Here is a 12,430-nt window from a genome sequence, read left to right on the forward strand (position 1 = left end):
GCCTGTAGCTTTGTCCTCAACAGTCAGCCTTAAGAGATTCCCTTTGTCATGGAAAAGTGTAAGTCAGACTAGTCAGACACCACCCCCCCCCCCCCCCCCCCCCCCCCCCCCCCCGCCCTGAAAATGGGAAGTCTTTCTTCCTTCTCAGTCGCCCTTTCCAGGACTCGGCTGACAAGAGCATCCTGAAGAGGGCACTGTGGCATCCCAGTTACCCAGTTATCTTCACACCTGCCAAGCTCCGGCCCCATGGTTCACCCAGTTATCTTCACACCTGCCAAGCTCCGGCCCCATGGTTCACGACAGAGGCGATGCACCGCTGGGGTTGGCTCCAGTAAACTGTCCTGCCACACCACACGGCAGCCCTCTTACTCACGGACTCTGGGGGGGCGGGGGGGGGCGCGTTCTGTCGCCCTCCTAATGCCTCTCCACTCCCAGGGAGTCCTTCCTCCCTCTCAGCTCAGCTCCACGCACCTGAGGAGAGCGACCGCGGATGGCATCAGGGTGCTTTCTGCTCAGTGCCGCAGCAAGGCAAAGGGAACCAGCACAAGCCAGGTAAATAGTCTGGAGGGATGATACGGGAGGAGTGATGGGCAATGGAGGATGATATGGGCAGGGGCCAAGGGGCAAACATTCCAACTGAGAGGCTTGTTGGCCTTGATTTCGCTGCCGCGGGAAAACGGGAAAGGTGGAAACTTGAGGAGGGAATGGCTGGCCGAAACCGGTAGCTGGAATACCGCGGGAGCATTGGCTCCTCCCCTAAGGTAAGGCTGAGGCGGAAACGCTAGAGGGAAAGGGCAGCTTCCTGAAAGGGAAATTAGGGGAAGCTCACCGTGCCGAGCCTCAGGAAGAGTATTCCGGAGGGATAAATGAGAAGTGGAGACAAGCTATAATCCGTTCACTCCAGAACAGCCACAATCAACCGCAACCTTGCTGGCAGTTAACTTGTTCCAAGCCCCGCCCCTGGTCTGCACCCATTGGCTTCAAGGTCATAGCTCCTGACCTGATTGGCTGATGACCCGCACTAGCTGATGCTCCTCGGCACCATTTCCCCTGCACTACCAAGGCAAACTTTGAAGTTTTAAGGTCAAGATTATTTTAAAATGATAATAAATAGATAAATAAAGGTGAAAAGGAACCCCAAGGATTTTATTGCTATATTAATGTAATGTTTTGGAACAATGGATTTCTGGCAAAGAGCCGATGGACACTGCTTTCCTAGAATTCTGGAAGAAGTGGGTTTCTTGGATAAAACAGGGTGGTAGAGATTTTGAAGTAAGAGGAGGCAGATTGCTGGATTAGAGAGGGAGATACATAATCTGAAGCAGGATCCAGGCTCTGAGCTGTCAGCATAGAGACCGATGAGGGGGCGGGAAGGGGCTCGAACTCACAAGCCCTGAGATCATGACCTAGGCCAAAGCCAGGCTACTTAACCGACCGAACTACCCAGGTGCCGGCATTCCTACACTGTGAAGTCCCACTACCCCCCTCTCCTTAGTTCAAGATGACAGGATATCTCATTTTGCCTGTCTTTGAATGTCTACGTCTGCGTGGATTCCTTATACATATGAAATTAGGTTTGATTTTCTCCTTAATCTGTCTCATGTCAATTTGATTTTTTTCCAGCTAGAAGGGCCTTGGAGGGCAGAGAGAATTCTTCTTCCTTGACAGTATTAAAACCTGTTTACTTCTAATTCTTGATGAATTGTGTTTGTTTAACACATGTCCCTTCAGAGTTATTTTGGTGCATTAGTAAATGCCACAAGAGTGGCCTAGCCTGTGTACTATAATCATTCAGTAGAAGCAAAGTCATGATCACTTTTGACTGAGATAGTCAGTGAAGGTTCTCCAAAGGAGACAGAATTTGAGCCTTATTAAGACAGGCAGGAACTGGTTGAATGGATGAGTTTAGTGAAGAAATGTGGGTCTCTGGCAAAATAAAAATCACCTTATCTGCATTATTTGTATATACATGGGAGCCTTCAAGAATACAGAGATAAGTGATCTAGACAGTTATCAATAGTGTAGAATGTGATGTGGGGCCACTAATGAGTGGTCAAGAAAGAATTCTTGACACTTTTTGGTGCAAAAGCTGCTTTTATTATAGCCTGGGGACAGGACCCGTGGGCAGAAAGAGCTGCACTGAGGTTGGAGGAGTGACTGATTATGTACTTTTCTAGTTAGTGGGGGTTAGAGATGGCACAAGTCTCTAAGGAATTTGTGCACGTTAAAAGCAAGGTCTCTGGGAGCTTGGAGGGCTAGCTGTAGTTAAGATAAGGTTGCTTTTATTGTTGTCTAGTAAAACATTAGTCATGAGACTTATCAAATGTGTATTAGTGGGTCATATGTTTGAAAGTTGATTGCTAATATATATCTTGGGGGGGGGCAGTGTTTATGGTTCTTAGAGGGAAGTAACACTAACAAGAGCAAAGCTGTAGCTTTAAAGAAGTCCTTGAGGGACCTGTAGGAGTATTGTAATCTGTATGCCTCAGGCTCAGGACTCCTGCCTGGAGACCTGGAGCTGCAGCAAAGCCCAACGTTTGTTCTTTTTCTCCTGTCAGTATGTATAACATAAAAGCAGTTATGTTAATCATTGTTGAAGGAGGTCATTGAGAGGATATGGCCACTGGTTGACCCTTAAGCTGGACCCAGGTTCCTCACTCCCTCCCCTGTCCTTGGAATATACATTCTGCCCGCTGTTCCCACAGTAGGAGGCATTTGTAAGGATGCAGCTTGAAGAGAGTAATGTGTGTTAAGACTACCTGAACAGTATGTGTGACAGAACCCAGGTGAGCCCTCTGTGTAAACTTTTAGGACTCTGGCAGGTGGGTACAGAGATCTATGTATCTTGCAACTGCCTAAGAAAGCCTTGTAAGTAAGTTGTCTGCTTATTAAACCTGCTGCCTACGAATCTGGACTGGCTGCCTCTATTTTCAATCTCTCCTTGCTCTCCAAATACAGGGGCCCGTTTCAGAGTTCACTCTGGAAGCTCCCCAGTTTGCAGACCAGCAATTATTCATGCAAGGAAATAATGAACTTTTTTTGTTTTGTTTTGTTGTTTAGAATTAGAGGTTGGCACAAACAAGGTAATGTCTTAGCAGATTTTGATAGATAAACTAAGGTTACATATACTTGGACTTTTGTGAAATACTATGATGTGTTTGGGACACTCTCCATAGTTTACTGTAGTGGGCAGTGGAATAATATTGGTCTTGATAGACAGGTAGAAGATTGTCTTTTTCTTGAGGAAGCTAAATAGTAAATACAATGGGGATAAGGATAGACCAGGAAGCTGAGGAATGTAGTTAAAAAAAAAAATCTCAAGAGATCAATGATTCTGGATTCCACGGATGTACAATGGATGGCCATTAGAATGTATTAAAAAGTGAAATGGAAGAAAATCTTTAAAATATTTTTTTTGGTTAAGTTTTAGCAGGTACACATACACACACATGAACGTATATTAGTTTCACAACTTTTAATTTTCACGTATATATCAACCCGTGAAACTACAGCCCATAGAAAGATGCAGAGTATTTTCAACAACCTAGAATATTTCCTGTACTTCTTCCCAGTCAGTATCCCTTTCCCAGAATTACCTTTATTGGATTTGTATTACCCTTTAATATTTTGCCTATTCTTACATTTTCTATAAACATAATATGTATTCTTTTGCCCCTGATTGCCTCCATTCATTATTATTTTGTGAGATTCATCCATGACATAGTTTTCTTCTTTCTGTTTTAGTGCTGCATGGTATCTAATCTTATGAAGAGTACTATAATTTACTTATCTTTTTTAGAATTGATACCATTTAAATTGTTTTGAGTTTTGGCTGCCACAAATAAGGCTTCTATCACATTTTTGCTTATGTCTTTTGGTGGGCATAATAATTTATTTCTCTTGGGTGTATATACCTAGGTATATACACCTTGGGTGTATATATCTAATATATATTAACTCCTAGATATATACACCCAAGTCAAAGGGCATGCAAGATACAACTGTGGCAGGTAACTGCCAAGATGATGGTGCCAATTTAAACTCTCACCACTCTTTTTTTTTAAATGTTTATTTATGTATTTATTTATGTATTTAAAGAGTGAGAGAGAGAGAGACTGAGCAGGAGAGGGATGGATGGGGGCACAGAGGATCTGAAGTGGGCTCTGCACTGACAGAAATGAGCCCGATGCTGGGCTTGAATTTACGAACCAAACTGTGACATCATGACCCAAGCTGAAGTCAAGACGCTCAACCAACTGAACCACCTAAGCCCCTAAACTCTCACCAGTCTTGCCAACACTTGGGATTGACAATCTTCTAAAAAAAATGTTAGTTATTCTTTTGGATGTTTGGTATTATTGTATTTGTATATTTCATTTTCATTTAACTGATGAATGACAATGTTGAGCACTTATCTTTTCATGTGTTTTTTGACCACTTGAATGTTCTTGTTTATGAAGTGCCTGTTTAAGTCTCTTGCCTATTGTTAAAAGGTGAATTATGTGGGACTTCCATATCCCAAAGATAGAGTCTGTGTACTTTTTCCTATCCCTCCCAGTAAGTACAGCTAAAAGCCCTGGATGTTATATATAAAACAAACATGAGAAAGAATCTTAAAGATGAAGGGAAGAAAGGCCAGATAGGGACCTTGAGACTTGAATAGCTGCACTGAGATGAGTTCCTTGGGTTTTCTTTTTGCCTCATTTTATCTTGGACTGGGTACTACAGAAGCTGGAAAAATGGAAATGCCAGTAAGTATAGATTTTTAAAAGACTTCAAAAAAAAAAAAAAAAAAAAGCCTGTTCTTTCTAGCCACGTGGCCAGGAATGGATGATCTAACAAGATGGAAAATATTTACCAATAACTGCTTTACTCCAGCCAAACTCCACAGGGAAACTTGAGCCATCCCCTCCCTTACACACAAACAAATGCACACACCAGCAAGAGCTGAGTGGAAAGCCTAGACTTGACCCATGCCAGACCTCACATTGGTGCCAGAAACCTGCCCCCACTCCCATCCCTACAGAAGAGGGTAGCATCAGAAAAGGTCTAGTGGGAGCTAGGAATTGTATACCCACCTTGCAGTAAAGAGGTGCCTCAGGCCCCCATGACTCCATGGAGACCATATTGGAGCCTGGACTTCCACTCCCAACCAGTCAAATCGGGTACCCCTTGTCCTCCTTACTGGGGTGATGTCAGAGGAGGACAAATAGAAAGTTTGGACATTCATCGCCATTCAGCTATAAAAAGGTTACTTCTCATGGTATAAGTGGAGGAACATCAAGAAGAAGGGTGCCATGACTACTTCTTAGCAATAAAGAGACAATTTTCCCTAGCTCTGTGTTAATGAAGACTGAGTATAGAACTTGAGCTTCCATTCTACCCTGCCAGTAACAAGATAGTATCCTCACTTTTGCTAGAGCAGTGTTAGCGAAGGCCTGCTAAAACATGGGATTTAAATATGGTCCAGTCTTATAATATTCACAATGTTCAGTTGTCAGTTAAAAATTATCCATTGTGACAAATCAAAACCACACTGAGCAACCACCTCATGCTGGTCAGAGTGGTTAAAATGAACAAATCAGGAGACTATAGATGCTGGAGAGGATGTGGAGAAACGGGAACCCTCTTGCACTGTTGGTGGGAATGCAAACTGGTGCAGCTGGCCTGGAAAACAGTGTGAAGGTGTCTCAAAAAATTAAAAATAGAACTACCCTATGACCCAGCAATAGCACTGCTAGGAATTTACCCAAGGGATACAGGAGTGCTGATGCATAGGGGCACATGTACCCCAATGTTTGTAGCAGCACTTTCTTTTTTTTTTTAATTTTTTTTTAACGTTTATTTATTTTTGAGACAGAGAGAGAGCGAGCATGAACGGGGGAGGGTCAGAGAGAGAGGGAGACACAGAATCCGAAACAGGCTCCAGGCTCTGAGCGGTCAGCACAAAGCCTGATGCGGGGCTCGAACTCACGGACCGCGAGATCATGACCTGAGCCGAAGTCGGCCGCTTAACCGACTGAGCCACCCAGGCGCCCCTGTAGCAGCACTTTCAACAATAGCCAAATTATGGAAAGAGCTTAAATGTCTATCAACTGACAAATGGATAAAGAAGATGCTGTTTATGTACACAATGGAATACTACTTGGCAACAAGAAAGAATGAAATCTGGCCATTTGCAGCAATGTGGAGGGTATTATGCTAAGTGAAATAAGTCAGTCAGAGAAAGATACCATATGGTTTCACTCTTATGTGGATCCTGAGAAACTTAACAGAAGACCATGGGGAGGGGAAGGGGAAAAAAAGTTACGGAGATGAAGGGAGGCAAACTATAAAAGATTCTTGGATACTGAAAACAAACTGAGGGTTGATGGGGGTGGGGAAGAGGGGAAAGTAGGTGATGGGCAATGAGGAGGGGACCTGTTGGGATGAGCACTGGGTGTTGTATGGAAACCAATTTGACAATAAATTATATTTTTAAAAAAGTCCATTGTGCTCCAAGACTCAAGATGGATTAAAACTTAGACAATAAACAGTTGCCAAATCCAACACGACACAAATTTTAGCATTACCCGAATAGAATTTAACATAACCATTATAAAAATACTTCAATGAGTGGTTATAAGTACAATTAAGACTAATGAAAAAAATATGAACTCTGGGCAAAGAAATAAAAAGTTGCAGAAAGACAAAAAGGTGATATAGAGAAAAATTAAATGGGAATTTCAAAAATAAGATATAGCAAATGAAAAAAATTAAAAAGCAACAAATGGGCTCAATAGCAGAATGGAGAAGACAAGGGAAAGAGTCATTGAACTTGAGGAGAGAACAATAGAAATGACCAATTCTGAAAAACACAGAAAAAAAATTCACTGAAAAAAAAAATGAACACACCTTCAGGAACATGTCAGACTAAAACAAAAGATCTAACTAACATTTGGGTCTTTAGAATTCCAGAAGAAGAGGATAAAGAGGGTGGTACAGAAAAAATATTCAAAGAAATAATGATTGAAAGTTTCCCAAATTTGGGAAAAGACAGACCTACAGGATCAAGAAGAAGAGTTAACTCCAAACAGGATAAATCCAAATAAATCCATGCCAAGACACAAGTTAAACTTCAGAAAGCTAAAGATGAAGAAAAAAGTCTTGAAAGCTGTTGTAGAGAAGTGACGTATTACTTGGGGGGGGGGGGAGACTAGTCAAATAATAGCAGAATTTTTATTATAAACCTTGGAGGCCAGAAAGAAGTTGCATATCATTTTCAAGTGCTAAAAAATAATGAACTTATGACTCCTATAGCTATCTCCAGAGGAAAATATTCTCCACAAATGAAAGAGAAATCAAGACTAGCAGATGAAGGAAAACCGGCAATTTGTCACCCTAAACGACCCCTAAACGAATGACTACAGGAAGTTCTCTAAGCAGAAAAAATATAATAAAATAAGAAATCTTGGAACATCAGCAGGTAAGAAAGAATATGTAAGCAAACTTATGGGTAAATACAAAAGACTTTCTTTCTCCTTGAGAGTTTTATGAATTACATTTGATGATTGAAGCAAAACCGTGACACTGTCAAATGTGGATCTCAATGTATGTAGAGGCAATGGGTAAAAAAAAAAAATACATCGTTAATAGAGGAGGATAAAGGAATGCAAAGAGAGGTAAGCTTTGTACACCTCACTAGAATTGGTAAAGTGTTGACACCTGTAAACAGTGATAAACTGTACACACACACACACGCGCACACACACACACACACACACACACACACACACACACATAAACCCAAATACATCTCATGCATTACGTTATACATATATACACATACATATATATAATGTAATATTTAGAATAACTATTAATAAAGCTATAAAGAAGGTACACTCAAAACACCATTGATAAATTAAGATGAAATAAAAAGTGTTCAAGTATCCTACAAAAAGGCAGAAAAGCAAAATAGAGGGGGAAACAGAACAAACAGAATATTAAAAAATAAAATGGCAAACTTAAGTCTTAAAAAATGTAAAAATTATATGTAAATGATCTATAGATACCAAAGGATTGAGATTGGTAGAACGGGTTAAAAAAAAAAATGACCCAGCTATATGCTACCTACAAGAGACTCACTTCAATTATAGAAATATAGGTAGGTTGGAATAAACTTAGGGAAAAAGATATACTCTGCAAAGTAATTAAGAGGAAGCAGGATCAGCTGTATTAAATATGCTTCAGAACAACAACAAAATAACTTACCAGAGACAGAAAGAGAAAACACATGAAGGTGAATTGGTCAATATACTAAGAAGATATAACATTCCTAAATGTGTATTCACAAAACAACAGTACTGCAAAATATGTTGAGTAAAACTGATAGAACTGAAAGGAGAAATAGACACATCCACAATTATAGTTGAGGACTTCAACTCCCTCTGTCTCAAAAATTGATAGGACAACAAAAACAAATAAACAAAAAAAGCCTAAGTGAACAATGAAACAGAAAATCAGCAAGTACATAGAAGAATTCAACAACACTATCCAACAACAAGATCCAATTAATATGTATAGGACATGCCACCTCATAACAGCAAAATACAAAAAAAAAATATGTTTTTTTTTTCCAAGCGCCTATGGAATATATACCAAGATCAACCATATCCTGGCATAAAACAAACCTCATAAAAAGAGGATATATTCCCTGATCACATAGAATGAGACACAAATCAATAATAGAAAAATAACAGAAAACATTAAGAAACACAGAAAACATTAAGAAAAAAAAACTTTAATTATCCTCGAGTCAAAAAGGAAATCAAGGGAAATCAAAAATTACATTGAACCAAATGAAGCCATCAATGACAGAAGTACAGGAGGGAAAAAAAATTCTTACTTTCAAATGTTCATTGTTAAAGTATGCTGGGAGGTGGTAGTGAGTGAGCACTACTTTTCCACAATCCTAGCAGGAGAAAGACATTCTGGGGAATCTTGTATGAGTTTGTGAACATAAAATGCCAAGGGACAAGTAAGTGGCTGGGTTGGAATTTAAAGGAGGAAAACACAAACCCAAAGCATCAGGCAGGGAGGGCTTTCCCTTTGTTTACTTATTTACTTATTTATTTGCTTAAAAAATGTTTATTTATTTATTTTGAGAGAGTGAGAGAAAGCTCAAGCAGGGGAGGGACAGAGAGGGAGACAGAGAACCCCAAGCAGGCTCTGTGCTGCCAGCGTGGAGCCCGATGTGGGGCTCGAACCCATGAACCATGAGATCATGGCCTGAGCCAAAACCAAGACTCTGATGCTTAACTGACTGAGCCACCCAGGTGCCCCTTTCCCTCTATTTAAAATACTATGTAGAGGAGGAGTTTATAGAAAGATGAAAGTGATCTGTGTTTTTTTTTTTTTTTTAATTTTAATACAGTGTGTATAATTTGAAACTATTTGATGATTTTACTTAAAACATATATTTTTTTAAATTTCCTATTCCAATTTGAGGAGGTGATCGTGGGGATGTAGATGCCAAGAGGAATGATTTTTAGAAACCTAGCATACCTCTGTGGAGAGAGGTCTTTTCACTTGACCTCACTCCTTGTGGAGAAACTAGTTTGAATTTTATTTTGTACATAAATAACAGGACATGAAAGACTGGGAAAAGTTAGTAGCAGGCCCCAAAGAAGGACTCACGAAACTTTCTTGCAAGTTAGCAGGCAGGTTTTCAGAACCTGTGCATGAATCCTGCGACAGCTGCAGAATAGCAGGCACATACGGTGACAAAAATTATATAGACCTGAGATTCTAACAAATTTGGAGCCTAGGCAGAGAAGGAAGTCGAAATGCCACAAGGTTAGGAAAGTCTTAACGGACTTTCTGAGCAAGTGGTTAATGAATAACAGATTTTGGCGGATATATTGGAAGATATTGCCATTTTCATGTGAAAGTTGTTAGAGAATAAAACACTCCACATGTTAGTGATGGTTTTATCATCAAATTTCATGGGCTTTCCACTCTACCTCATTCTCCAGCCCCTCTTGCTTTCCATCTGGGCACAAGGATCAGGTAACTCTTCACCTTTTCTCGCAATTGTTTTGTGGCTGGAAATGAATGGTAAATAAATACCAGGATGGAGTCTTTTCACTTTTATAAAGTTAGGGGAGCAGAGCATTATGTTTGGGTCTGCATGTTAACCATGTAGCTATCCAGGTGGTTGGCAACTAGCAGTTTTAAGATGAGCATATTGAAACAGTGACTTAGTAAGCAGAGAATGAAAGAAAGGTATTAAGGAAGCCTTGCTTCTGAAGTAAGCCCGAGTAGTTCAGATTAGAGGCCACAAACCTGCTGGAAGCAAATGGGCTCTCTGCAAGTTAGTTAGTCCGTCAGTTAGTTAGTTAGCTAGTTATGCAGTATTTCCTGCAGCCCATTTGCCTTTTAAGTCTGAATTTGACTTGTTTTGAGGCTCTCCTTGGTCACTAAAAGGTTTATCATTTTTAAATTGTCAAATTTGTTCATTGTTTCCTTCATGGGTTTGCTTATCATTACAAACTGAAGTACTCCTGAGATGTTAGGGATTTACTAAATATTCAAGTACTAATATTTTCTAGTCATTAACATTATTTGGTTAAAGATATTTAACTCAATTCCATCTTAAATCTCTTGGGTTCATGGTAAGGGCAATAACTAACGTTCTGTAGGAATTCAGTTGAGAAAATAAATCATGATTACTTCCAGTTAGGGAGTTTTTTTCCTCAAGAAGTATCATTTGAATTCAATTAGATAATCCGATCAAAAGTTGAATGAGGAGTGACATATGCTGAGAACAAAATGATGTGACAGAAGAGGAAACCAGTATGTCCCATGTTACTTCTTAACTTAATCATCTAAACTACAAAATGGAGAACACTGGTTCTGATATCAGATAACTCAAAATCCAGTAGGGCAGACAGCCTGTGGGCAAATAATGATAAAGAGATGTGGCAAGCACAATGAGAGAAGTTATTACAGTAATAGTGATAGCTTCTTTGTTCCCTTTAGACTTTCATTAGGTATTATAGGTGTCCCCTGCTTTCTGAAGGTTCATATCACATCACTTTGCTTTTCTGAAGGATCTGCATTAGTACCTGTTGTTGCTAGCTAAAAAAAAAATTTGAAGAGGACTTTGCTTTTACAAAAAAGCCCTCCTGTGCTAATGTAGGTTCTTCATAAAAGCAAAATGGTGGAACTGCGACTTTCAGAAAGCAGGGAACCGCTCTTCACTTTAAGCCACTTCGGTTTATGAAAGGTTTTATAGGAACACACTAGTTTCAGATAGTGAGGGAAACCTGTTAGGGGTCTTTGTTTGGGGACAGGGACTACATCACCCATGACACCTGAAATATCTTGGTAATTTAGAACTGTCGTTATATTTACATATTCTTTTCGGATACTCACAATACGCTGTAAATCAGGTATCCTAAGCTCATTTTTCAGATGAAAAACCTGAGGCTCGGCAAAGTAAATGATTGCTCTAAAACCTTACTTCTTGAAATTAGCACAGGTAAGACATCATTACAGCTCTCTTGTTCACAAATGAAACACTCTTTATAAAACAAACATGTTCTATGTATTTAAATGTTCTCCAATGCTGAGTATAGTTGCAGACCAATGAATTTTTGAAAAATATTTGCAAAAAATTTTTTTTATAATTTGAATATAAAAGCCAAGAGAAGTGAATGAAAACCAGATATAGTCTGAGGTAAGTGGAGTAAGGTACATGAGGTTTTTTTTTTTAACCTTTGCATTTAAGTAAGGCAGACATACAGGAATGTGTATAAACATAAGTATGCAGTTTGATTAATTTTTTTAATGATTAGACCAACATATCTAGCAAAGATCAAGAACAGAACATTAACAGCATCCCAAAGCTTTATTCATGCCCCCTTCCTTTCTTTCCTACAAATGCCACTATCCAAATTTCTTATACCATAGATTCATTTTATCTGTTGTTGATATATAATACATATATTGATTATATATATTGATTATGTATGTTAATATATATGTTATAAATATATATGTTATATATATTATATATATAGAAACATAATCATTTAGCATTTATTCATTTGTGTGTAATTTCTTTGGCTCAACAATACACTGGTGAGTTTTATCCGTATTGTTGAGAGTAGATGTAATTTATTAAATCTCATTGCATTTTATTAAATCCCATTGTGTAAATACCATAACTTATTTATCAATTCTACTGTTGATTTGTATTTGGGTAATTTCTGTTTTGACTTTTACAAATCATGCTTCTATGAACATTTATGTACGTGTGTTTTGAAGAATATAAGTAGGCATTTCTATTAGATATATACCTAGGAGTAGATTTTCTGATCACAGGATATGCCTATGTTCCACATTTTTTAAATTAAAATATAGTTGATACACAATGCTACATTAA

At 39.0% G+C, this 12,430-nt stretch overlaps 2 protein-coding genes across 10 annotated transcripts in view; one reads left to right on the plus strand and one right to left on the minus strand.

Moving 5' to 3' along the window:
• Positions 1 to 920, minus strand: part of SLC9C1 (solute carrier family 9 member C1) — a 108,531-nt gene extending 107,611 nt beyond the window's left edge. For 6 of the 9 annotated variants that reach the window (XM_042956108.1, XM_042956104.1, XM_042956105.1 and 3 more), the window contains exons 1-2: positions 830 to 920; positions 272 to 471 (exon numbers count right to left, since the gene is read on the minus strand). The gene's annotated coding sequence lies outside the window, so the exon portion shown is untranslated. Of the gene's footprint in view, positions 1 to 228; positions 246 to 271; positions 472 to 829 lie in introns of those variants that run through there. The other 3 variants (XM_042956102.1, XM_042956109.1, XM_042956103.1) reach the window with 3 other exon arrangements.
• LOC122229273 (OX-2 membrane glycoprotein-like) overlaps positions 1 to 12,430 on the plus strand; it is a 42,813-nt gene that overhangs the window by 7,354 nt on the left and 23,029 nt on the right. Inside the window, exon 2 of the mRNA XM_042954349.1 lies at positions 361 to 552. Within this exon, the coding sequence (XP_042810283.1) occupies positions 361 to 552 (192 nt within the window). The remainder of the gene's footprint in view (positions 1 to 360; positions 553 to 12,430) is intronic.

The sequence above is a fragment of the Panthera leo genome, chromosome C2 (assembly GCF_018350215.1).
Source record: "Panthera leo isolate Ple1 chromosome C2, P.leo_Ple1_pat1.1, whole genome shotgun sequence".
Taxonomy (NCBI): Eukaryota; Metazoa; Chordata; class Mammalia; order Carnivora; family Felidae; genus Panthera; species Panthera leo.